We start from the raw sequence: 26,293 nt of genomic DNA, 5'->3' as shown, positions 1-26,293 counted from the left end.
AGGTTGAAACAGTGTTGAGGTTTTTGTTTCCTTATATCCGATAAAATATGTAAATTTAACGGAAAAATCAAAGAGAAATGTGAAAACTTGAAAACCCAACAGGACGTTTTCATCCTTACATAAGTTGCCCAAGTTTTGTTACCCTGCTAGCAGAGGCTTCTCTCTGGGAAGTCTTTTAGCCTGATACACGAAGTCGTTCGCGTCTTTAGTATTTCGCGTAGTAGCCCAGTTTGGAGCAACTAGAGAATACAGGGCCACTTTGGTCCACACACATAAGAACGACACATAACCCAATAGAACGCCACATTAAACAGTTCATGAACGAGATCTCCAGATCGTAGGTTGAAAACCATGTTGAGCCGTTTTTTGTTTTCTAATATCCGATAAAATGTGCAAATTTAACAGTCCACGTGCTCAACTGGATGTTTTCATCCTTAGCTAAGTTGCCCAAGGTTTGCTAGAAAAATTATTATACACTCTTTTTTTCAATAAATCTATGCTCATATTGCTGTAAAACCAGGAGCCCATGGCAAACTGAAACACTCTTGCATGGTCCCCCAGCAGGAAGCAATCAGGTCAATACGTGGGCTCAATTTGAAGACAGCGGTATTCAATTTATAGGGTACAAAATGCGCCTCATACATGACGTACCCAATAATTGACCACAATTTTTTAAAATGGAGGATGTGAAAGGCTAGAAACTCGACATGACACACTATAGAATTTAAACGATTGGGAAGCAAGGACTTTGAAGCAAAATATGAGTGCACATGAAAAGGAAAAGAATCAGATGCATGAACAGGTATCCAGTGTAATCAGCAGCTTCTTAAAGAAGAGAAAGTACACAGAGAGCACAAGTTCACGTAAAGACTTCACGACAGAACAAAAGGTGGAAGAGATGGCGTTCAAGACAACCGTATGCAACGAGAGTGGAATTCCTGATGTGTTTTCATTTGCGATCAACAGCTCCGATCCAGCCATGCTGGACGAGCAGTACTCTAGTTTTAAGTCATTTATAACAGGAACAAACCAGGCGTACAGACTAGAGCTTTCCAAATTTCTGTTTCCCATGTTTTCGAACATTTACCTTGATCTTGTTGCAAAAGGTCAAACTCTCGCTGCTCAAAAATTTTTTACGAAACACAGTGGTGAGTTCTCGATCGAATACAAAGAGGAAATTCAACATTTACAGGCGATCACCGACTTGGAGCGTTTGAAATCCAGCGACACGGCTTCAAATTTTAGACGCAGCAAATTTGTTGTAAAACTTAGCAACAAAGTGTTTACCTATTTTTTGCAATATCTTAGGAGCGCAGATCATGTGTTGCTACTCCATCTACTGAACAGACATTTCAGTTTAGACATTTCTCACAATAAACCAGGACAGAAGCAAAATGGTGATGAAACAGAAATGGAGGAGGCTGGACTTTCTACATCAAATTACCCAACTACAAGAGGGGCAAACCAAGTAAAATCCACCACAGAAAAGGGAAATAAAAACTTGGAGACTTTGAGAGATAGTATCAGACAAATTAAGGATGGACCCGCCTGTCTGCCATCAGTTTGCTTCTACTCATTTCTGAATGCATATCAGGGGTATGAATTCAACCAACTGCATTTCTTGTGCTTTTGGTCTTACTCTAATAGAGTGGTTTTCAATAATTGAGTGACAAAAGTAATTTTGCTTTGGTTTTGCATTACTGCGCTCTGTGATTGATTAACAAGACTCGTGCCACTTTCTCAACAAATAGGAATCCAAACCAAAACCAATAATATATTGTGGTTTCGCCACACGCATTTTCCCATGCTTGGCGCCAGTTACATGTATATTTTGGTGTGAATTCTGATTGGCTTGTTGTGTTGTTTACATCTGTTGCGATTGGCCATAGTAATTTCTTTGGTTTTGGTTTTATGACACTCTATTGGAAACGCTCTAAACCAGTAATGATGTATCTCACTTTGGAAAAAGTAGGCAGCCTGGGGTGTGAGACTGGGCCGGTTGGGCATTCAACCATGGGATCAAGTGCACACTTTCACACATGATTCCATGTGTACACTCAGGGTGCTCACCCAGCGATCACATAGTTGAACACATGCCCACTCTTGCTCCAGGCTGTCGCTTTATGTCAAAGTGAGCTATACCACTATCTTGATGTGGTATAGGAGGGGGAAAGCTTGTGGATGTTTACCATTTGTATACATGTAAAAGATGGAATCTGGAAATTTCAAAAATTCAATCAGGGAGCTTGAGAAATAGCATCAGAACATTCTGTTCCATTTCTCCTTTCCTTTTTCTACATGTAGTCCTCTGTCAAAGAGAGTCATGTAAATAAAAAGCAATATCTCTGTTGGTTGATATGAAGTTTTGCAAAACAGCTAACCATTATTCAACTTTGATCCTAATTGCTTTTTTCTTGAAATGGTAACACCCTATAACTGAGGTATTTGTAAACAGAATTAATTTGTTGTGTTTTAGATTCATGTACAAGGTAAAGGGAAACCAACTACAGGGTTAGGTAAAAGGTAACAGCTTGTTGGTCCTTCTAAGTGAAACAGTCATCTTTACAAAAGGACATACCAGTATTTAAGATTTGAAACTGCCCAACAGGGACTTCGGTTGGGTATTTACAAAGTATGGTTGATTTATATTCAGGACTGTCCAAAAGAAATTCTAGCTGGTGGTAGAAAGGATTATGTCAAAGTAGATTCATGAAAAGGGCTTTAATTAAAATAATATTTTCTTTTATCTCAAGTCTAAGCTCTGCTGCTGTTTCCAAGGATGCAAGCCTCATTTGCGGTGGCTTTGAAGATTCATCAATCCTTCTGTGGAGCCTTACTCCAAAGAAACTTGTTCACCCAAAGAGTAAGCCTGATATTGCTAAAATACAGCTATCTCCAGGTACGTGCATCCAGTGGTACTCAAATAGCCACCTACCTTGCCTTTATTTTCAGTTTTAAAATGTCTACATGGAAAGTTGCTTCAGATAACCACATGGGGGGGGGGGGGGGGGCTTTTCATTTGTCTGGGTTGGAGACTATCCTCTGGCTGGTCGCTGCCACAAGTCAACCCTTCTTTGGTCAATCTTCTCTTAATTTTCACATCAGATAACCTTCCAACCTGGGTCAATTCTAAATGAGAACCATCCCTACATATACTGAATATCCTAACCAGCAAAAAAAATTCATTTACCCAGGTTGAATTGGTATCCATGACCAAGCCCCCTTTACCATGATAAGAACAGTGCATGAGTGGCACAATCCGGGGACCTGAGCCTTGAACCTCTGACGTTTTGAAGTTCCAATCAAAAGTTGCTAATAATAATGACAGTGATAATGAAAGCGATAATAATCAAATGATGATATTGATCAAAAGTCCAGGACCCAGTTGTTCAAAGAGTGGATAGCTTTATCCAGCGGATAAGAAGCTATCTAGCAGATAAAATGTATTGGTTGGAGTACATTTTATCCACTGGATAGAGTTATCCGCTCTTTGAACAACCGGGGACAGCCTTCTATCCACCACACCTCTACAGGTTGTTTTGTGAATGCTGTACTTTTGCTTTCAGACCTTGTTCCATGCGTGGCCCCTAAACTAGAAACAGTCTCCAGTGAATGCATACTCCTCCATGGTCACTGTGGTCCAGTTTATAATACGCGCTTTTCACCGGACAACTCAATTTTGCTATCTTCGTCTGAAGATACTTCAGGTGAGATTTACTTAATTTTCCTAACTTGCATTAATTTTAAAAACATGAAAAATACTTTGGTGCCTCAAATCAGTCTTCCGCGAAGAAGGCATACCATTCACGCATTTTCAAGAATGAATATAAAGATTACCTAAAAATAAAATGTGATTGATTAAGAAGGAATCATTTTGGATGTCAAATTTTTCGAAAATAAGATCTGCTTCATGTAAGATTTTCAACATGGACTCCTTTGCCCCGTAGCAAAGTCAAGGCATGTTTCCAAAACTCGGACGATTCGCTGCAAGAAAAGAGTGAGTGCTCAGTGGGTTCGACTTCTGCTAGGAAAAAAACACAGAAAGATGATTTGACAATAGACGCTTATCACTCGTGTATTACCGGATACGTCCTCCCAAATTTACCTAAAAAGAGAAATCTAACAGCTGTTTCGCTTAAATTCTTATCCCGGAATACGGTCAATCGAACGCAACCCAAGGTTTTTTAAAAAGACTCAAGTTACATTCGCAAATGCAAAGTGTTTTGTGTGCCGTTTTCTAAAGTTCACGGACGCTGAACCATTTAATACAAAACAGGCCACATTTGCTTTCTAGAGGGCGCTCCAGAGAGTTTAGTCGCTAGTTGTTGTGTTTCAAGGGTAGTTTCGTAATCAAAATCTACCTGAAACGACTCGAAAATTGACGGAAATCGCATTTGTGATCGTTTTCCCCTTGCGCCGCTGTGCCTTCACTGTCCGATGCTTCACTGCAATGCACTAAGAAGTGGATGTGTTTGGGGTTTTCTCCTTTCTTGACACAACAATGAGATCACAACAATGAGATCACGTGTGCTGATGGCTTTCCCCTACCCTCCTCCTCGTAGCCTTTTCTCGTCCAATAATTCCAAGAACAAGCGAAATAAATTCAATTTATTTAGATTTCAACGGCATTTAGCACAGAGTACAATTTGAGGACACTATCCACTTCGAATTAGGAGTTGGAAATGTTAACCTTATGCTATTTTTATGCTATGTAAGTTGCTTTTGGTTATTCAACGTCCTTTGTATTTTGGCTCGTTAAAATGTCTAAGAGAAGTTCATTGGCTTTACGCTGGATGAGTATGGTTAGGTAATCCAAGCTGAAAAGTGTTCACCTCGTTTAATATGACTACAGAGGTTAGTTACTGCTTTCACGCGTGCGACGGTGTAGTCTGGAACAACGTTGTAAAAGGAATATGGTGTAAAGCTTTTTCGCGGGCCCCCTCTCCCCGCCTTTTTCGGGGTTTGTTATCCAGCCCCACCCCCCCCCCCCCCCCTCTTGACAACAAAGCAGTAACCTAGGCCAAAACAAGATTTGAAGGAAACGAGGAATATATTTGATTTTTTACATAGTAAATGGCAAAATCGGCTGATTTTGCCTAAATGCCCAGAATTTTCGTTTGACCCACTGGAAATTTTGTACCGAGCGTAGTATACGGGGGTCGGCCGTTTTGTCGCAAATTTCCATTTTATGAGTTGAAGTGTTGCCCACGAGTAAAGTCACGAGGAAATATGCTGCAGTTTTGTGGCGTGTCGTAAGGAACTTCAAAGTCCGACGAAGACATGAATACCTGATACTTTTAGTATGTAGACTATTCAAAGTCATTTGAATAGTCATTTTTTTTCGCTTTCCCCACGGCTCTTCACCCATTGGTGTAGCGCCAGTATATTAGCCGCTCCCTGAATTTGCTTTGCTACTGTAAACTGCCTGAGGGCTGTTTACATGGAGGGAGGAAAATCCAAGTACTAGAAAGGTTGTAGAAGGCGGATCATCCTAGCGTCATATGTTTTCTGTATTCATTTTACATGCAAAAGGTTGCATTTGGCCCTAATGTAAGAATCTTTCTAGCCAAAGGATCTTCCTAGCTGAGAGATAGGAAGATCTTAGCGCTAGGAAGATCCTAGCGCCATGTAAACTACCTTCGCTTGGAAGGACTAAAAACAAACATGGCGGCGACCGGGCGTTAGCTGCTAAAGGCCGACAATTTTTTTTTTCTTTTCCTTCTCCACTTGGTAACCACCTTGACCGAAATTTCTACCTGTAAACCAAACGAAAGTTATTTCCCCTTCTAGGATCTTCCTAGTGCTAGTATCTTCCTCCCTCCTTGTAAACAGAGCCTAAGTTGGTTGGTTAATGTATTGATGCCGATTTTCCTCTCTGTTTGCTTTCTGTCAGTCCGATTATGGAGCCTTCATTCGTACACTAACGTGGTTGCATACAAAGGGCATAACTTTCCCGTTTGGGGACTGGACATCAGTCCACAATGTCTCTACTTTGCCACTGGATCCCAGGATCGCACGGCTAGACTTTGGAATTTCGAGTATTCTTTTCCATTGAGAATATTTGCAGGACACCTTCAAGATGTTGATGTAAGTGAAAATGCTTTTCTAACGGCTTTCTCCTTTAAACCCCTAATATCGAAGACCAAATTCTCCTATCTTGTCCCCATACTTATCTTATAAAAGCACCGAGGAGAAGTTATTGACCTAAGGGGTTGAATAAGCATTGGTATTACAAGGAGAAATTTGATGCTGATCACTGTCAGGGCTTAAAGGTGTAAAATATTAATGTAATTGTACTGATCCCATCTCCCATGTTTCGTGTCGTATTAGTCTCCAGCGCTTGATGTCGTTCACCTTTTTTTTTCCGTGCTTGTTAAGGATTAAAAGTGTTTTTGACTCCTGTGATGCTGAACGGGCTACTTGTTTTCATCGGTTACATGTTTTCCCACACGTGGCTTTAGTGAAATGCTCATGCCGCAAATTAAAGATTGATTTATACTGCTAACTGCCCCAAAATAACTGGCTTGTTTATAAAGTATACCTATGCAACTCAGGTCAAAGATAGACTTTTAGCTTAAGTTACTCGACGAATTTTTTTACGCTTACCCTTGTTCTTTCAGTGCGTCAAATTTCATCACAATTGTACTTACCTCGCCACCGCTTCTTCGGATCGAACCTGTCGACTATGGGACTTGCAATCGGGAAACTGCGTCAGACTCTTCACTGGACACAAGGTATGAAGCACGGCTTTCACCTGTCCATGTTGTTACGCGTTTACGTACTTTCCCGCGGTTGCCACACACGATTTTCTCCGCGCTTTCCGTCGGTTATATGTTAGACTGCAAGCAGTCCTTTTCTGGTTAGTCGTGAGGGTGCACTCACAGCTCGTTCGCTCCAGTTTTTCGCGCTCGGCTATTTCGCGCCACTTCTCGACTATCCAGAAAGGGACTGCTTGCTGTCTAGTTACATGTGTGCGCTTGGAGTTCTTTTTTGCTCATGCCGCTTTTGGCTGTTGGTATGATGGGACTCTGTTGTATAACTCTCTTGTTATGCTGATCAATACCGCAGGTTTAATCTGTTACCTTAACCAGCCTCCAACCCCTAGAAGGGGAAACCTATAGATCTTCAAAATTTCCCTTAACAAATATCGTTCATTGTTGTTTATAGGGTTCAGTTTACGATTTGGCAATTTCACCTGACGGCCAGTACCTCGTGTCTGCTGGAGAAGACCGACGCATTGTTTTGTGGAACTTGTCCGCTGGAAGCATAGTTAAAGAGCTCCGCGGGCACACGGATACTGTGTACAGCCTCGCTTTCAGCGCAGACGGGACGCTGCTGGCTTCGGGAGCTCTGGACAATAGTGTGAGGATTTGGGACTTTGGAGAGGCCGTCAAGACATCAAGCAGCAGTAGCACAAGTGCGAATGTTTCCTCGGAATTGATGGCTTCCTTCTCCACCAAGAACTGCACAGTTAACTGCGTGCAGTTCAGTAGTTGTAACTTAGTTTTCGCTGCCGGCTCGCAAACGACTTGAGAGGAAAGGTTTAATATCGAAAAGGACTTCGACGAAGAACTGTATGTAACACGGCAATTTGCGTTTGCTGCTGCCAACCTGCAATACTTCCAAACATGATCCATGGGACAACTTTGTTCAGGGTATAAACAGAACACATTTAAAATGAAACTAACATTAGTGTTTAATTATAACGACACAATGATGTACAATCGCTCTCGTCTCGTTTCTTGTCCTTCTCTTCTCCTTTCTGTTTCCAGTGCCGCTCGATCACCTGCACGAAAGTCCCAAGTATATACACTGTACCTTTATTCCACCCGAAAGGGGAGCGCCGATACCACTTTTACAAGTCGATCCGTTACGAGTAAGGGGCTGTTTACATGGAGGGAGGAAGATCCTAGCACTAGGAATTTCCGAGAAGGCGGCAAAACTTTTCGTTTGCTTTACATGCGGAAATTTCGGCCGAAGTTGTTACCAAGTGGAGAAGGAAAAAGAAGAATAACTGTCGGCCTTGAGCAGTTGAACGCCCGGCTTCCGCCATGTTTGTTTGTTTTTTTTTGTCCCTAGTACTAGGATCTTCCGAGCGAAAGTAGTTTACATGGTGCTAGGATCTTCCTATCTCTCAGCTAGGAAGTTCCTATCTCTTGGAAGATCCTAGCGCTGAATAGACAAAACATATGGCGCTAGGATGATCCGCCCTCTAGGATCTTCCTAGTGCTAGGATCTTCCTCCCTCCATGTAAACAGCCCCTAAGATATTTAGTGATTTAAATCGATATCGATACTGTCAAGTTTCACCCGAGGTAGTTTCCAGGCTACCAACAATTCTCCGTTCTATTGAAGTATCAACAGCCATATGTAACTAAACTGGAGAAATGCCGGATGTTTCTAAGAAACTGTGGTGCTGCGTCGATGGGAAGTAGAACAACTGGTTTATCAACAGAGTTTATGACTAAAGGTAAATTGGCCACCGTAAAGAGATTCGAATGCTTTGTCAGAGCAAAGTGGCCAATTTACTTTTAGTTATCAACTCTAAATTAATAATGGTAATTGAATTGAGTGGAGTGCAATTTGGTCTGAAATCATACGCGCGATTTCAAAATCAAACGAGCGCGCAGCGCGGGTTTGATTTGAAATCACAAGTATGATTTCAGACCAAAATTGCACGACACAAAGTTCAATTACCACTTTATTACACCTATTTTGAAATCACAGAGTATCATTGTCAATATTAATATTATATTTTTGTTACTTCATTTCCATTTTGATGGGCTAAAGAAAGGATGCGATTTAGAGCAAAAAATGGTACAATTTGGGATAAATTGCACTGTTGAGAGCCAATCAGATTGCAAGGATCACCAGTGATTTCAAAATGGGTGTAATAAATATGAATATTGAAACATATTTGAACTGCGGGTGAAATATTAAAAAGAAGAAAGATCCCCGTAGTTATTTACGCAACTTAAACAGTTGCGAAAACAAAGCCTGAAAAAAATTCGGGCTTGAACGGGGTAGGACCCATGACCTCTGCGATGTTATCAACTCTGTTGATAAACCAAACATTCGTTAAAACTAGAGAAAGTAATGATTTTGAATTTGTAAAAAAAAAATAAATAAATAAATAAAAAAGACAGAAAAAAAACTTGGGACTACTGAGCACAAGTCATTATTAAAGTCAAGTGAATTGCGTATTGTCATCAGATGGAGAAGCTGTAACAATTTGTAGGCCCCAGAGTATCGAGCCCCAGTAGCGACAAAAGTCTAAGTGTTGATGAAAAATGCAGGTTATGAAGTTAGAGGAAATGATCACCAAAGATTAGATGTTTTTGATGTTTACACAAATTCTCCCAACTAGTTTCATAAGAAATACATGGAGGGCATTGAGGAGAATATACATGATGATACTGGGACTGAATAGGTTAGAGCAGACAAGCGACACTCGCAAAGAAACCGCCATGTCAACCAAAATTGAACATCAAACTCGATGTCAACATACGAGTACGATTTGCGTTCCGGTACTGTCAGACAATCAAATCGTGGCGTGCAAAAAAACAAACAAACAAACAACGGCATTATCTCTTAACGTGGACTCCTCTTGCCCCCCGAAAGAATTCAAACATTTGCTAATCAGGGCCCGGTTGCTCGAAAGCCGATTAACGTTAATCCACGATTAAAAGTTAACCGAGGTTTTCTGCTCGATCGTTAAAATTCTTTTTAAACTCTAATGTTAAGCTAGTGGTAAAGAAAAGTCAACGCCAAAACTGAGGGACAAAAATCTTTTTGAAAAATCTTTACTGTTGTGTAATTAAACTCGAACCAAAGTTGTTGTTAATCCAAGATTAGCTTAATCGTGCTTTGAACAACTGGGCCCAGGCTAGCAATTTGCCTGTTTGAAGGTAGCCTCCCACGCAGTCGTTTTCAGGCCAGTCGTATTAGCCTCCTCCTTTGGGGAAGAAGGAGGGTAATATACGACTGCGTGGCAAGCTAGTTTACAGGCGCACGTGCAATTTCTTAGCACGTCACTACTTTAACTTTTGCTGGTTTTCCAAAGACCTTAGCCAGTCAGAACCAATACTTTGACTTTCATTATTTTATTTCTTTACAACCACTCAAAGCAAAAGTTGACTTTCAGCACGCTGCTACCATTAGAATTAACTGAAACACTCTCAAGATAAAAAAATTGATAACACTAAAGAGCAACTTACAGTGTATATATTAATTACACGACTTTCTGGCGTTTACAAATTTACTTAGTTGTGCAATTTATACAACATTCGCGAAGCTTTAGTTCATTAACTTCATATTTTACTGAAACTATTTATTTTCATATCAAGAATGTACATGGTGCAAAACTACCACATGTAAGATTGTTCTTTTATGTACTTTCTATTGAATTTGATTTGTTGTGCTCTCTCTCTCTCTCTCTCTTAAATTTTATGTACACAGGGAAAATTACAGTGTAATTATCTACCACAAAATGGTAATTTTTAATGGCATACGCACTCGAAGTTCAAAACTTTATAACGATTTCATTTAGAGCGAGAGCGAGTCACGAGAGCGAAACTTTTTTTGGTGGCCGTATATACCATGACTCATTGAGCACGGTGCCGAGCCTGAACTAGCTAGAACTCGCCATCGAACGTCAACGTACGATTTGTTGAGTGCCTAATGTTTCCAATTTAACATATTGGTGAAATTAGCGGCCGCTCGCGGCGTTTGCGCATCGTAAACACTTCCCAAGCAGCCAGTGTGAAGCACTTGTGTTGGTGAACTTGATTCTCAATTTTAATTGACGGCAGCCAAAAAGGAACTGTTGGTTTAGTTCTGAACTTTTAAGTTTGTGTTTCACTAAAAATCACCGTAATTATAGTTTGGTTACCATTAATTTTTGGCTTTGAAATTTAAAATAAAAGAACAAAAAGAAAGCTCAACAATGAACACAGAACAATAAACTGTTTAAGCAGGAGACCTTACAAAGTAAAACGGACATTAAAGTATTTTTCAACGTTACAGAAAGAGCTATAAACTTTGTGATACTTGATTTCGGCTATAAAACAGTACATAAACGTGAAATATATCAAGTCTGTTTGGCAAATTCATTATTTAACACGACAAAGAGACTACTACAAACTAAAAAAATGTTTCTTATTCATAAAGCTCAAAACGTATGGTTTGTAAGAGAAACCAACAGATGAGCAAAGTCAACTTTCAAGTACTTTCATTGAAACAAATGTATGGCCAGCCATCATAAAGGTTTGCCTAGCTTAATCTTTGTGGTAAAAACAAAGTAATCTCAATTCGTTTTAGAACTATCACATGTATTTCAGTAGAAACAATGCAACGTACGAAAAATATTCAACAACATTGACTTCTGAAAGAAAAAAACCTGCAAAAATTGTGGGAACAAACAAACAAAAAAATGCTGCAACTGTTTACCTATCCCATGCCATGGTAGCAAGATGGAAAGCCTGACACCACATCCACCGTTTGGTTTGCAATGGTGTGAAATACAGCAAAGCTTTCTAAAGGACTCTAAGAAAATAATTTCGTTTGTGATCAAACCAAATCTTACAATGTTATGATTCAAAATAAGTTCAGCATGTCACGTTTAGCCTCTGCTGAAACAAGATTTCACCGACTGGGATTATTTGCTATTCAATAACACTCATTCCCACAAAACTCAGTTGACTACAGGGACCACGCAACGCATGGGAAAAGTAAGCATAGCAACAGTATTGTACTTGTTTGGCTTTAGAGCAGTTTTCATTTGAGCGTTGTAAAACCAAACCAAACAAATTATTCTAACCAATCACAACAGACATACACAACACAATGGACCAATCAGAGTTTGAAGCAAATATATGTAACGGGGCCAAGCGCGGGAAAACACGTGGGAGCAGGTCACGATTGGTTTTGGTTTTGCTTCTCATTGGTTGATAGAGTGGTGTAAATTTTCCAAGCCAATCACAGCGAAGTATTAAATCAAAACCAAAGCAAACCCAAAATTATTTGCGACACTCAAATATTGAAGGGCTTTGTACAAAAGAGGTGTATCTATCTCTTTTTTGGCTAAAAAGTCAAAATTGCTCAGTATTTTAGCCTACACCGTAGATTTTGTACACTAAACCTTACAAGGTATTAAATTTATCGTGCAAACGATAATTTACTGGGAAGTTTGCCTCTGCTTACAGTCAATCCACGTCACGCATGACCAGCCTTTTTGAAAAATTTCAGAGTTCCCATAGAAATTTCCCTAGTTTATTGACGGTATAAAGCTATGAATGTTTCTTTGCATAATTTACAGCATTAAGTATTTCAAGAATAACAATTGTTTCCCGAGTATTTTGAATCTTTTTTTCAGCTAATGCGTCTTTTTCGGAAAGATTTCCAGAGAAATGTTCAACATTCCATTCAAATGCCGGACATTACAAAGAGGAATTCGAATGTTCATTTCATTCTCAGAAATACTGCCACGCGTGACGTGGACTGACTGTGTTTCATGTGATCATATTCTTTGAACTGAAATTCAGCCTCTAGGCAAAAAGCAAATATGGACGCACATTTAACACACCAAAACTAGGCAACTTTGGAGCATTTTCTGACTTTGCACAAAACCCTCCAGTTTAAAACCACTCTATCAGAAATTAATAATTATTTACACTGGTGGTAAAATTCCCCTACTTCTCTAATGCCACATTGGTGGCTACCTTAATACCATATAGCAATATTCTAAGAATATTTAAATTTACATTAAAGCATAAAAAACTCTCCAAAAGGAGATAACACACATATCTCACTGCACAACAGCAATGCGGCAACATGCAAAAATAATAATTCTTTAAATCAAAAAATGTACCTACAGTCATCAGAAAAAATCGTACTAATATGTGGGAGCCCGCTCGCAGGCTATCAATAAATTTAGAAAATTAATGATTTTATAAGCTGAGTAAACAAATAATTTACTGTATTGTGAAAATTTAGCAACAAATAATATCACAACTTTTTCCAAAAGAACAAAATAACACTGCTTAACCTTCACCTAAATCTTAAAGCACTAGCCAGCACAGCCTCACATCACCCTTTATAAAGAAAATTATCACAAAAAAAGCTTATACACACAGGCATAATAATGACAATCCTAATATATTTTGTTCCTGAGTTTGGATGTCCAAAGTAAGAATACACTAATCCAGGATAAGTTTCAAAATTGATACCTGTCAGGTAACTAATCTTCAAGTAAAGTCATTGGTACAGTTGCACTTCTGGCCCCGGTTGTTCAAAGAGCGGATAACTCGATCCAGTGGATAAATCATTATACGGCTGATAAAATGTACTCCAACTAATACATTTTATCCGCTAGATAGCAACTTATCTGCGGGATAAAGTTATCTGCTTTTTGAACAACTGGGGCCAGGTGTAGGTGGCCCACTCACCCACAACTTAACCTGCATTTTTGTAGGGCTAATTCCCCAGTAGTACCCAGTTACACAATTTAGCAGAGAGATGCAACTTAAAAGATCGGTTCTTGTCTAGGGAAACAACACTGCAATGGAGAGACCAACCTAACGGAGCCTGATTCATCTGAAAGTCCACTCATACACCAGAACCACTAACCACTACACTGCCACTCCTCCCATGTTGACTCTGACTTCTCATTACCTATAAAGTGAGCTTTTGAAATTGTAAGAAATAAAGTCGTTGTTTACCTGAATTAGTGCTTTCTGCTTTTGATTAACTGGGCTGTGGTGTACACTTAGTGTGGAATAAAAACCCACAAAAAGGGACTATTGCACTTATCTAATTACTATCACCACTCGCTGATTCTGTGCTTTCGTCCAAATGATGCAATCCTTGATTGGATGTTCTGGGTGCAACAGGATTTGACATGGTTCCATCGTATGCAGGGGACTCCGGAGGATCATGGGAAAGCAAATGTCCTCTCAGATTGCTGGACGAGTCAAACATCTCCCCACAAACCGAACAAAGAAACCTTTGCCCTGAGACACTGCCCTGACCTTTGGGAATGTCTCCACTCACATCACTTGAGGTATTCAGTGGTGTGCTACAGTCTTCAAACTCAAATGGTTTGTCACGGCATTCATGCACGTGCATATTATGCCGACGCAAATCGCCTAAAATAGAAATTTGGATGTTAATCATCCCTCCAAAGAGGTAAACATTTCAAGTGGATGAACACATGAATAAAATTACTTCAAATAAAAAGCAAAAATTTATACAACATTCCAAAATTTTTAAAAGTCTTTTCTCCTCTTTAGCGGATGTCTGTTTGTTCATTTGTCCACTAGTAATTTTCATTAGTTGCTTATGAGATCACTTACAAAAGGTAGTAGCTTATGAGAGGTAGTTGCTCAATAAGGTTTGACCATACTGCAGATTGAAGCAATTTTTTAATTCTTTAACTTATTTAACGTCTAAATAAAAGAACGACCCTCTAGTTATTTAGGCAACCTAAGCAACCGTGAAAAGAAAGCATAATAATAATTCAGGCATGAGCGGGATTCCAACCCATGACCTCTGCGATGCCGGCACAGTGCTCTACCAACTGAGTATCAACCCAACTGGGGGGTTGTCATATTGTGAGTTCCTAATATACCTGTGAAGGAAGTGCAAGAGTCTTTCTTCTTTTAATTTTAATCTTTCACCCACAGTTCAAATATATGTTTTCATGTTTTCATGTCTATTATTTTGACCCCGCTACAGCTGTATAACACCTCACCTGATCTGTTGAAAGACTTTGGACAGTGATCACAAGTAAATGGGCGTTGCTCTGAATGTGTTACAATGTGCCGTCCAAGTTTACTTGATGTCGCAAATGTCTTGGGACAGTGGGGGCACTTGTGTGGCTTTTCTCCGGTATGGATGTACGTGTGTGTCTTCAAAGATATTGTTGTGGCAAAACTTTTGTCACAATGTTTACAGTGGTAAGGACGTTCACCTACAACAGAGCCAAAAAAGAAACAATCACAGAGTTTAGTAAAAGCAAAATAAAAGTTATTATAATAATAATTTAATACTTTTATTGTGCAAGTTAACGTATGTTAATGCATATGACCAAATATGCATCACATATAAGTACATATAAATCTAACAAAAAAATATCAAAAGTTAAAACTATATAATAAAAAGTTCACAAAATGTCTATATGAATCTAATAAAAAGCTAATTTAAAAAAGATGCATTAAGTTTTAAAACTGTTAGAGTTTTCCTCACAAATATTAATGGCCAAACTGTTCCACAGTTTTGGTGCCTCAGCCAAAAAGGCACCATCACCAAGTGTCTTTTTAACAAGTGTAAATTTTACTTTTGGCACTCAACAGAAACCAGCTCTGAGATGTTAACTCCTGAACAGATAAATCATGTCATGCATGAAAATGAGCACCTCAGCATACATCGACCATTCAAACCATGCATGTCTGTACATCCAGCCTAGATCAATTTTGTGACAATGATTAAGAATCCTATCCTCTCCATGTGTTATAAAAATACCTACCAGAATGTATTCTACTGTGCCTTCTCAAATCGTTTGAACTGTAGAATGCCTTTGGGCACTGAGAACACTTGTGTGGTCTCTCTCCTGTATGAGTGTAAACATGTTGCTGGAGTCCAAATGGATGGCGGAATGCTTTGTCACACATGGTACATTTCCATTTACGGCAACTCATGTCTGGGCACACACGCTTTATATGTCGTGCGAGATAGCTGAGAGAGGTGAAGATCTTTCCACATTTCCCACAAGTATAACCCTCTGAGAAAAGAGAGAGGTACTTTTTAGTTCATGTTTTGATATTAACTCAATGTACCCAGAAGCCGTATGTAGTAACAAGAAGGCTTGGGACCACATCACATGTTCTACAACTGAAGAGGCGTTGTTTAAAAAGTTGAAAAATTGACAATTGAACTGCTATAAGAAAAAAGAACTGTAAATTATCTCAGTGTAAGCCTTTCACACTTTGTTGAGGTCATGATGAAATTAAAATATTTGACTTGGTTGCTACATGAATGTTAAAGTTAAAACAATAATAATCTTATAAATTCTTATTACCGGTAACAGTGAATATATTACATGATCATGGGCATGTATGAGAATTGACAATGAAAAAATTCACATATTAAGAGATTGTACTTTGACCTCACCTGTGACATTAAGAGTGTCAAACAGAAAAAGAGCTCTTAAATGGGAAGACTTATTCAGCATTTTGAAAAAAAAAAAAAAAAAAAAAAAGAAAGCAAGAGCTGCAGGAAAGAAAATAGGAATCTCGGCTAACTTTCCAAATGAGATACCTTAGCCCCTAAACCTTCTTTGAAAATGGTATAAGCCATTTGTGGAATGTAATAAAGTATTAATTTAACTAGCAGAGCTCTTCAACAGTATTATAAATCCTTCTTCCCCCTATTTTATTTAACTGCACAGAGGTAGTGGCCAACACGAAAGCCTTGCTCCTTTGGCCACTACGCACTTCTTCCGTAGAAAGTAAAATCATTAAGTAAATTGCTTTGTACAGTTAATTTTTTTTCTTACTGTAAAATACAGTCAAACCTGTATTAAGCGGTCACCCTCGGGGAATGGCTAAGTGACCGCTTAATACAGGTTGACCGCTTAATACAGGTTGCACAGAAATTATACATCACTTGCTTGGTTAAGAAAGTTCGGCGGTAAAATGGTATGTCAAAGGAGAGCATGGTATTGAAACAGACTAGTAAAACATTAACGCCACGATTGTGCAGCTCATTAGAAGTTCAATTGCCTGGCACGCTATTTGTTACCATATTTAAGTGATATCCATTCACACGGTGACCGTTTAAAACAGGTCAAGACAATAGAAACAGCTCGCTGGGACTTAGTATAGGGTGACCGCGACCGCTTAATAGAGGTGACCGTTTAATACAGGTCAGAATTACAGTAAATAAGGGAAGTAATTTTCGGGACTTTGACAACTGACCGCTTAATAGAGGGTGACCGCTTAATACGGTGCCGCTTAATACAGGTTCGACTGTATATTGTATTTCGTTGTAATCAGTGTAAATAAAATTGAATTGAATTGAATTGAATTGAATTCTTATACGAATATTGTTTGATGTATATTTGAACCACTGTGTTCCTTTCAACTTCAACCTCAATTTTATCAACATTTGACTGCTTAAGAATGTTTGACACCATGCTGTGTATGTAGAAGAAGCTGATTTCTTCTGTAAGGCAATGATGTTCCAATAAAATTCTTACCTCTACCAATTCTGTTGTACTTTGGGTCTACATCCACATCTCCAACACGAAACACACCCTTGCTAGTAAACACAACCTCATCATCATGCTCATCCAAGGAGTCTTCACCTTCTCCAGCCACTTGCTGTACAGTATTAGCAGTGTCCAAGGATTCCTGTGTACTAATACTAAGAAGGGCTGATGCAGCCTGCTCCAAGTTAAACTCAGACAGGTTAGAAACAGTCTGCTTTTTTGACTGATCAGGGGACTGACCTTCCTGGAGAGAAGGAGCTGTGATCATGGTTGGCTCTGGTCTCCCAGAAACGACAGTGGAAGGTGCACACTCATTCGGCATTAAATTGCTCAGACTGCTACTTTGTTTCAGCTCTGCAGATTTTGTTCTCTGGTGAACAAACTTCTTCACAGCTTGTTTTGCACTCACAGGTGTCAAAACTGGAGAACTCACAGCGGTAAGTTGTCCTGTGGTAACACAAGCCGCTTGCATGACAGGTGCTTGTGTGACAGGTGCTTGCGTGACAACAGTACTGACAGGCGTTTGTCTTGTATTGAGGGGAGAAGTCACACCCAAGCTACTAAACTGGACAGGCATGCTTCCGACACGGACTGGTGGAACATTGTGAGGAACTGGGATCCCAACTGTTGTTGCAGGAAGCAGTGAAGCACTCTGTGACACACTGGGGAAAAGAGACGGCAACCTCTGCTCACGAGGGAGTATTGGCCTTTGAGCAGTGACATTAGCAGTAGAGAGAGGAGCAGTCTGGTTAACCAAGGTTACTTTTCCAAGAGTAAGTACACTTGTACTTGCTGAGCTCAGCGAGGTCTTTGGTATTCCCACTGATTGTACCTTTGCAACACCTGGAGTGAATGGTACACGACTATCACTCTGAGGTATTATGTTCCTTGCTCTGACGCCACTAAGTGTCTGTGGACTGGTCAGGTAGACTACAGGTGCAGTAGCTGGTTTGATGTTCCACAACAAATTAGTAGCTGATCGTGAGCCAACACAGCTAACAACGTCTTCCATTCCTTTAAGTGGCTGTTGTGGCCGCAGCTGTTGATTGTTGCCACTTGCTGCGAGGGGTGGAACTGGCGTCTGTGCTGCTACTGATGTTTGGATATTTGAAGGCTGTGTTGGTTGACAGAATAAGGCCTGAATATTCTGTACTCCTACTGGATTCATCATTATAGAGCTCATAACAGAAGTTGAGAGATTCTCAGAAACTGGGGCACTAACTCTGGGGCCAGCTACAGGGGCTGAGTTTAACTGTGAAGCTAACTGATTCAGATTCATCAGAGTTTGCTGAACTGTCGCTACTTGTTTTAAGTTTGCTTCAATGTTTGTGGGAAATCTCACAGGCTGGTGCATTGCTCCTTGAAAAAGGAGATTGGATTGAGGCTGAGAAGTAACCTGATTCTGTGAAGGAGCATTTACATAAAAACTGTCAGAGGTCTGGGACACTCTCACTTCTTCATTTGTAGCTGTCACACTTTGCATTGGTGCTTCGGCAACAGAAAAATGTGTCTCTTTACTTGCAGAGCTCTGCGATGTGTTGGATTTCTTTCTTGCATTGTTATCGAATGACTCTGTTTTCTCCTGTAGCAAAATGGTGGGATTAGCACGGAAGCTAACAAGAGCTTCAGCAGCCTGCGACAACTTTGCTTCTTCAGCCTTCCCAGATGTCATCTTCCTTGGAGAAGAGAGACAGCTAGTACCAGTACTTCTGGAAGTCACCAGCGAAGACTTCTCAGATTGTGTACGTCTCCTCTTTGGCTCACTCAAAGTGCAGGAAGTTGTTGCCTTTGATGAAGATGGCGGCAAATTACCACTAGCCAGTTTATCCTGACCCAGACCTGTTTTGGACTTCTGAGATGATGGGCCATGGAGAATGCCTTTAATCGTATCAGCTGTTAATTTCAGGAGCATTTCTGCAGCAGAAGAAACTGTTATTTTACTAAACCCTGGGCACTTTTTCATTTCACAAAATAAATGATCAAACACTTCAACCTTCCTTTTGGTATGACTACCACTGTTTGCATAAATCTTCGGATGTTTGTTGCTTTTAAGTGGAATAATTTCTTTCCCTTTATTGGGTTCCCATGACGATCCACTGGCAGCGCCTCTTGATTTACTGGGTTTACCTCTACCTTTGTTCCGTTTGTCATTTTCTGCATTACTGACTTTAGCCGCGTCAGGTTTTTTACTATCACTTAATGATCTCCATTTTTCAACTGAGCCATTATCGCCACCATCTTTATTGTTTTGTTTCCGAGTTCCTTTATTTCGAAGAGAAGTTGATGTCTTCACCTTAGCATTATTTTTCTTACTGTTCAAAGATTTCTTTTGAAGTTCTTGTTCATTCTTGTCAGCATCTTCAGCATCATTTTTAAATTCTGAATTCGCATTCTTCTTTTCTGCCTTTTTGGATTTTGATTTACTTTCAGTAGATGATGCGTCAATCAAATTGGCTCCTTCCACTCTCTTGTCTCTATTGCTAAATGTAGACACACCAACTCTATTTTTATTTTTGGAGGCAACTCTTCCAACCTTGCTGTTCTGTTTACCGTCTTGCTCTGACTCCTCAACACCATCTAGAGCATTTTTAGCATATTCCTGTTTTGAAGCTGTGGTTTTTCTTTTTGACCCATTTTTCTGGGGTCTCTCTGACAGCAATGTTTTCTGAGGTTTTTTACTGTTCTGGTTTTCATCAACTGTCTCAGCTGGCCTACTAGCAACATCTTTGTCGTCATCATCATCACTTGCAAGTCTTCTTTTCCTCCTATTAAACAATTAAAATCAAACGAAAAACAAATTACCACATGGAGTTTGACAGGGAAACTAAGAAATCGTGAACACTAAGAAGTTTTTTCTGGAATATTTAGATTGTTCTGTGACCAATAAGAGGTGAAAGCTTTTTACTGGGTGAAAAAATGAAAATAAAAGAAAAAAGTAGATATTATTAAACAATTAAAATCAAACGAAAAACAAATTACCACATGGAGTTTGACAGGGAAACTAAGAAATCGTGAACACTAAGAAGTTTTTTCTGGAATATTTAGATTGTTCTGTGACCAATAAGAGGTGAAAGCTTTTTACTGGGTGAAAAAATGAAAATAAAAGAAAAAAGTAGATATTATAGTCAACATAAAAAAGAACTGGTCACCTTACCATTAAAAAAAATTAAATTCCATAAAGTTACAGGCAGTTGTACCAGTGCACTGAAGGTTGCCAAGGCTTGAAATCAATTTAACATCAACTTTTATCTGTTTTTACCTATATGCAGCTACAAACATATTTTTATTAAAAATCATTTTCACCCAGAGAGGCAATTAATTTCACTTTAAACTTACGAGCTTGATCGTTGTTTTCCATTGTCCTGATTGCCATCTTTTATTTTCTGCAACGTAACAATCAACAGAAACAGAGTTAACTCTTTCTTTCCTGAAGTTAAAACCGTGAGCTATGTAAGGTCGGTCTTCATTGTGATTCAAACAAAAGATCAACAATGTTGTTTTAAACAAGTGGGCAAAAACTTTTTAAAATTTGGCTCCTTTGCAAGACAAACTTGGTTTAAATGCTTAAATATCAAAATTTAATTGTAACTTTGTGTCTTCGCAGAAAATATTGACAGAATTTGACAGGATAACCATAATTTCAGTGCACTAACCCACTAGCATTGTTGCTATATGGCAAACACATTTTTGTTTTGTACGGAAAAGTTCTAAGGGGACAAAAAAGATAGCTCTCCATGACCATTTACATAAACAAAAGATACACGTAGCTCTCCTAGTTTGGTGACAAAAGCAAGCAGACAGGGTAGCTCAGATGAGCAAGTGACTCTGTTTAGCACGTAAACACTTCAAAGCATTTTGTAAGGAAATAAAAATTATGTATCAAAAATTAGCCGGCCCAGGGTAGTCCGAGTTCACCCAGCCTCCATGTAAACAGATGCTTAGCTAAAAGCATTTCTTCTGATCCTTTTCATCAATGTTTTTGTGATTTGAAGTCTTGCTAAATCTTTTTTTTTTGTAATATAGCTATTGCGATAAATTGGACATTTGAAATTGTGTAACCTTTAGTAATCACCCACGTACACGTCGCGGCTAGTAAGTTGGGTTTTACCTTACAGTTCTGGCCTGTACTTTTCAAGCCCCGTATTTTGTCTGTATTGTGAAACTTTGGAACACAGTTGAACACTGTATGCAATACAGTTCTCCCTTGTAGTTTTACTACTCCTGGTTCCATTAAACCTTTTTTTATGAATATTTATAAGTGCCTTTAAACTTCAGTTTACAATGTAGACCTGGTCTGTATGTGGTCCATTGCTCCAAACCATTGTTTGATTTTTATGCAGCTTACATTTTTTCTCTTTTTCTTATTATTTTCCTTTCATACCCCCCTTGGATGGCACCATGCATGGGTCTATGTGTCCTATTCCTGTCTTTCCTTTTTAGACGTCCCGCCCCCTCTCTTAACTGCCATACCATGTATATGTTTATAATTTTTTTTTAAACAATGTGTCACCCAATTAAGTTGTTAAAGTTTAAAAGTTATATCCCTTACATGTGTAGACAGCTTATATAACATGTCCCGAAATGACACTGTTAAAAACAAGATTGACTCAACTTTTCTGTACAGTACTGAAAATTTTAGTCATACACATTCATACACATGTGTTCTGATAATATTGCTGGAAAATTTTACTCTCCAAAAGAAAGGTTACCATAAGGGAGCAGACTTGTCTGAAACAAACAAATATCGCGTGACACCAGCACATGGAAAAGGACAGTTATTATTTATTTGCCGAAGAGAAAACTGGACATCTGGAGTGTGCTCTGTGTTGGCCGGGTGGGAGCCAGATTTCTTGGGAAAGTTGTCAACATGAAAATAAGGCTATTAACCTAGCTACAAACCAGACTCGCCTAAGGCAGCTCGATGTCAGAATAATTCTTTTGTTTTACACGTACAAACACTCAGCTGATCAAAACCTGAGCTAAGTCAATTTAACTCACATTTGGAATACCAAAATCATTCCTAAATGTGTCAACCTTATAAGTTTTGGCTCTGCTATAACAGCAATGGAAGCCTTAACACACATTAAGTTTATATGTAAAAACTGATTTTGGACAAAAATTAAAGATGAGATGAGAAATGCAGATGAAGCTATTTAAACATAAAAATAAGTTAAGTTATAAAACAATTTTACACCTCTCAAATGACTTTTTCCTGATAAAGTTTTGAAAGACCAGCAAGGATAATTCTATTAACTGCACCGAAAGCTTGACGTTCTCGAGTAACAATACAGATCGAGCTGAGCAGTGAAATGTCCTCATTTCGGGCGATAAACTACACTCAGGAGACTTTCTGTCGTGAAGTGCGGCGAAATATCCGAGGAATATCATTTCACCAAAAGAAGTTTTCGGAAAAGCTATGAGTTTTACGGCTTAAACGTGTGAAAGCAAACAACATGAAGAAAAGCATTTTCAGCCTGGATACCAACGAAATGACGTCCAATTTAAAATTAGACATACGATTACATGCGACACGACTTCGCTTCGATTGGCAGCTTTCAACTTGTCCGGGGCAAGAACTACCGTAGTACACATTTTATTTGTACACGTTTCAATCTTGCACATTTATTAACTTTCACGCTAGATAGAGCCTTTAACAGCAAAGCGAAAAGATACAACAAAAATGTCATAAATCAGGTTTTCTGTTTTGCAAAATCGAACAGCTTTGCTCTTGAAATTTTTCAATCGCATAAATATATACCGGGATGAAACTCATTTTGATCTACTTCAGTTTGTGATATAGCGGTATTCTGGAAAAATATTGCGCGAACTCAGCTGTAATATTCTAGTATGAACATTTTAAACCACATAAAATAAATAAATCATCGAGTAAACTGCATTAAGAAAAGTTAACATAAAGAGGAGCCTAGGAAAAGTTATGAATAAGAGTTCAATAGTAAACAAACACATTTTGTAGATTCCATGCGGCACAACCCTTCAAGCCAACAATTGTACAACGAGCTTGAAGGCCCTTTTGAAAGTTTACATGGCTCCTTTGATCCCCAATCTTTTTTTAATCACACAGAACGCTAGTTTACCTTAAATCATGATTAGTGTCCTTTTTAAAGGCTACGTTACACCAAAATTCGAGAAAATCATTCCATTTTTCCTTGCTTCCGCGCTTGTCACATGGTCACCGGGGACGATTTTTCACAACAAATCATCGACAAAAATTGTTGTTCTCGAGTTTTTGGCTATCATCCCAGCCATTCGCCAAAAGGAGAACCAAAAATCCCTCATTTTCCATCATCGATCGTCTAATCATAGTTAGGTAAAGAGCAAACCAACACACCTCTTTTTTAGTGCTTGCATGATTTTCCTGCTCTTCCTCGGACGAGTAGCAGCAAGGACATTTGCTCGAATGTGCACGTTTTCGCCTAAAAAATTCCACAGAGGGTTAACTGTAATCTCAACAGAAGCTCAGAAAACAATAATGCAAAGAGCTTACGTTCTCCTCAAGCCACTATAACCCTTGTCCATCGTCTGCCAGTTTGTACACGGCTGAAACCTTCCGAAAATGAAACGAACCAGACAGACATGTTTGTATCAGAGTAAACCCTTTGCGTCAGAGAAATACTATGGGTGTTACTGCGCTTGCGTACAACGACTATTCCATTGATTTGTGGGTAATTTTGGGAAATTTCCCGCGAAAAAGGGGCCTACCCTGCAAGGGTCTGATGACTGTTCGAGAAGTCTGATCTCCGATTACACCGGCACGCGAAGAGAGAATGTGGCTCAAATCTAAAGAAGTAGTATTTACAGTAAAATCAAAGCGCTCTGTGGGCGACCTCGTGAATTGAACAGGTGAATCAAATGCGGATTATGTCTAAAGTTATTTGCTTCTCTGATTTGCATACAGTCATCGGTTCAATCGGATCCGCGTCGTCACTTTCAAGTGTTTTTTCGACCTTTGGACAGTGTTGCTGGGTTGGTGTCTGAGTTGGTTAAAGTTGTTCTTCTATAAACGAGATAGAAAATGAAACCCATTTTGTTTTTCACTGTCATTTACATGAGCAAATAAGGGAAACGTTTTTTAATGATATAATTTTGAGATATCCCGCGTTTGGTGCTCTTAGTGAACAAAATAAAATATTATTTCTCTTTAATAACATGTAAAATAACCAGGTTATTTCATTTTTGAGGCTTTTCAGAAGAGGAAACAAAGAAAGTGATTGTATTTCAATGCTATAAATAACTTTATTTTATCACTGCTGTGCACTTTTTCTTAGAGTAATTACTACTGTACTTTTTTTATTTTTATTTTATTATTAGCATTATTTTACTTATTTACTTTTTTTATGCAATACCATCACAAAATGAATAAAAGGGTTACGGGACGACTATCTACCATACTGACCCTCAAACAAGTGGCCTAGGCGCATAAGGTCATATTTCGTATTTTTGCCTTTCCAAAACCAGCGAACAGGCTTGAAGTTTCGACAGTTTTTTCCTTGGCGTAGCAAACGTGGAGTAATTAAATTGGAAATAGAAATAAATAAAAATGTTAAAAAAAGTAAGACCAACGCAGTTTAAGCGTAGGACAATAAAAAGGTACGATTTTCAGTTTGCGTAAAAAAAAAGTGGAGTAAATACAACCTTCTCTTACATCATGTACTATTTCAAACTACTTTTTCATCAGTGGTGGGTATCCCGGGCTTCCTGGTCATGGGTTAGTCCTGGCTACAAAGTGTAAACTTTGAAAAAAAGATCAAATAATAACCCTTGTGTAAGTCAGAAAGGCACCTTTTTGTTTTTGAAATTCCACGAAATCTCCGTGTCCAATGGCAAGACTTTTTTCCATCCTGTCGACGATCCTCCTTTCTAGTTCCAAATTTTCAGTGCCCAGAGATTTTATCGGTAGATGAAAAATTCAGTTGATAGCGTAAGATCGAAGCCAACAAAATGGATATTACGCTGGCACCGTGACTTTGTGAAATTGAGCAGCGGAGAAAATTTCGATTTTGTTTCACTGGCAGGGACTTGTTCTCAATAGGCCATTTCCGAGTTGCTTTGAACATCATTATGAAAGCGAGGCTAAGTGCAAAGTTTTACTGTGAAATCATATGCCAACAAAACATTTTCATATGAAAAGCTTTGCAATTAACCTCGCTTTCATAATGAGTTTCACAGCCACTCAGAATGTCCTATTGCATTGTCACAACAAATTTTAAAACGGGGACAAACTTATCTCGGGTCTAGATTTAAAAGTTTCCTGTTGGTACTTGCGGCAGTAATAGAAAATTTAGTGCAAACGGAATGTTTTGTGAAACAGAAAAAGTGGAGTACTCTCGAAGCCCCCCTAAGTGAATGTTCCCATTTTTGGTTTGATTTTCTTGCCGCTAAGGATTCTTCTGGTGTCTATGCGATTGCGTCAGAAAAACGAAAATATCGCGGTACATGGTCCAGCCAATAGAGATTTTCGTGAGTTTCGCATTGTTGTTTTCTTCAAAAAATTAATACATCGACGAGAATAATGCAAATAATTCTGGCCTTGATACTTAACACAAAACTACTCAATTTTACTGAGAAACTGAAAACCGCGAGTGGCAAATGTAGGGTAAATATGGTCACGTGGTCATTTCTTCCGTTTGCCGGGAAGTAATCCTATAAAATCTCGTGTCCGGCGCCCGCGCTGATTGGTCGAAAACTTTGATAGACCATAAGTCTGTTTTTTCTCGGCGATAAGAGATCGTCCGATTAGAGTAAGCGAAACAGAAATTGAAAGAGAAGTTCCCTAGCGGGCAGACTGGCGACTAAAAAAGCGCGTACCAGTTTCGGACTGATTGTTTTTCAAGATTTTGCAGCCCCATCCCTTCAAAATGACTCATTCAATTTTCAGACTGGGCAGCCTGGTCGGCCATGCAGTTTTGGCAAATGGAAAGCAATCTAAAACACAAGAGAGCCTAACGAATGAATAAAACATTTCCACCGCAGCAAGCCAACACTGTTCCTCGTGGAAACAAAAGAACAC

General features: G+C 39.0%; 2 protein-coding genes and 1 long non-coding RNA gene across 3 annotated transcripts; 2 read left to right on the top strand and 1 right to left on the bottom strand.

Moving 5' to 3' along the window:
• The first annotated feature begins 566 nt into the window (after positions 1-566).
• Positions 567-9,160, top strand: LOC146464740 (TAF5-like RNA polymerase II p300/CBP-associated factor-associated factor 65 kDa subunit 5L). Its single transcript, XM_085129572.1, has 6 exons — positions 567-1,596; positions 2,754-2,899; positions 3,567-3,707; positions 5,894-6,087; positions 6,621-6,734; positions 7,168-9,160. The coding sequence occupies exons 1-6, from the start codon at positions 761-763 to the stop codon at positions 7,531-7,533; spliced, it is 1,797 nt and encodes a 598-aa protein (XP_084985698.1). The 5' UTR covers positions 567-760; the 3' UTR covers positions 7,534-9,160.
• Positions 9,161-9,533: 373 nt separating this feature from the next.
• LOC146464739 (uncharacterized) lies at positions 9,534-12,076 on the top strand. Its single transcript, XR_014868462.1, has 2 exons — positions 9,534-11,586; positions 11,912-12,076. It is a non-coding gene; the product is annotated as an uncharacterized LOC146464739 (long non-coding RNA).
• Positions 10,087-23,897, bottom strand: LOC146464738 (uncharacterized). The gene is made up of 7 exons (XM_085129571.1): positions 23,771-23,897; positions 23,615-23,699; positions 20,602-20,648; positions 17,254-20,030; positions 15,523-15,777; positions 14,749-14,967; positions 10,087-14,143 (listed from the first exon to the last, which is right to left on the bottom strand). The coding sequence occupies exons 1-7, from the start codon at positions 23,800-23,802 to the stop codon at positions 13,809-13,811; spliced, it is 3,750 nt and encodes a 1,249-aa protein (XP_084985697.1). The 5' UTR covers positions 23,803-23,897; the 3' UTR covers positions 10,087-13,808.
• Positions 23,898-26,293: the final 2,396 nt, after the last annotated feature.

Source organism: Pavona decussata, unplaced genomic scaffold (assembly GCF_977016875.1).
Source record: "Pavona decussata unplaced genomic scaffold, jaPavDecu1.1 SCAFFOLD_161, whole genome shotgun sequence".
Lineage (NCBI taxonomy): Eukaryota > Metazoa > Cnidaria > Anthozoa > Scleractinia > Agariciidae > Pavona > Pavona decussata.
The sequence above is the reverse complement of the archived record's forward strand: the minus strand, read 5'-3'. Positions and strand labels throughout refer to the sequence as shown.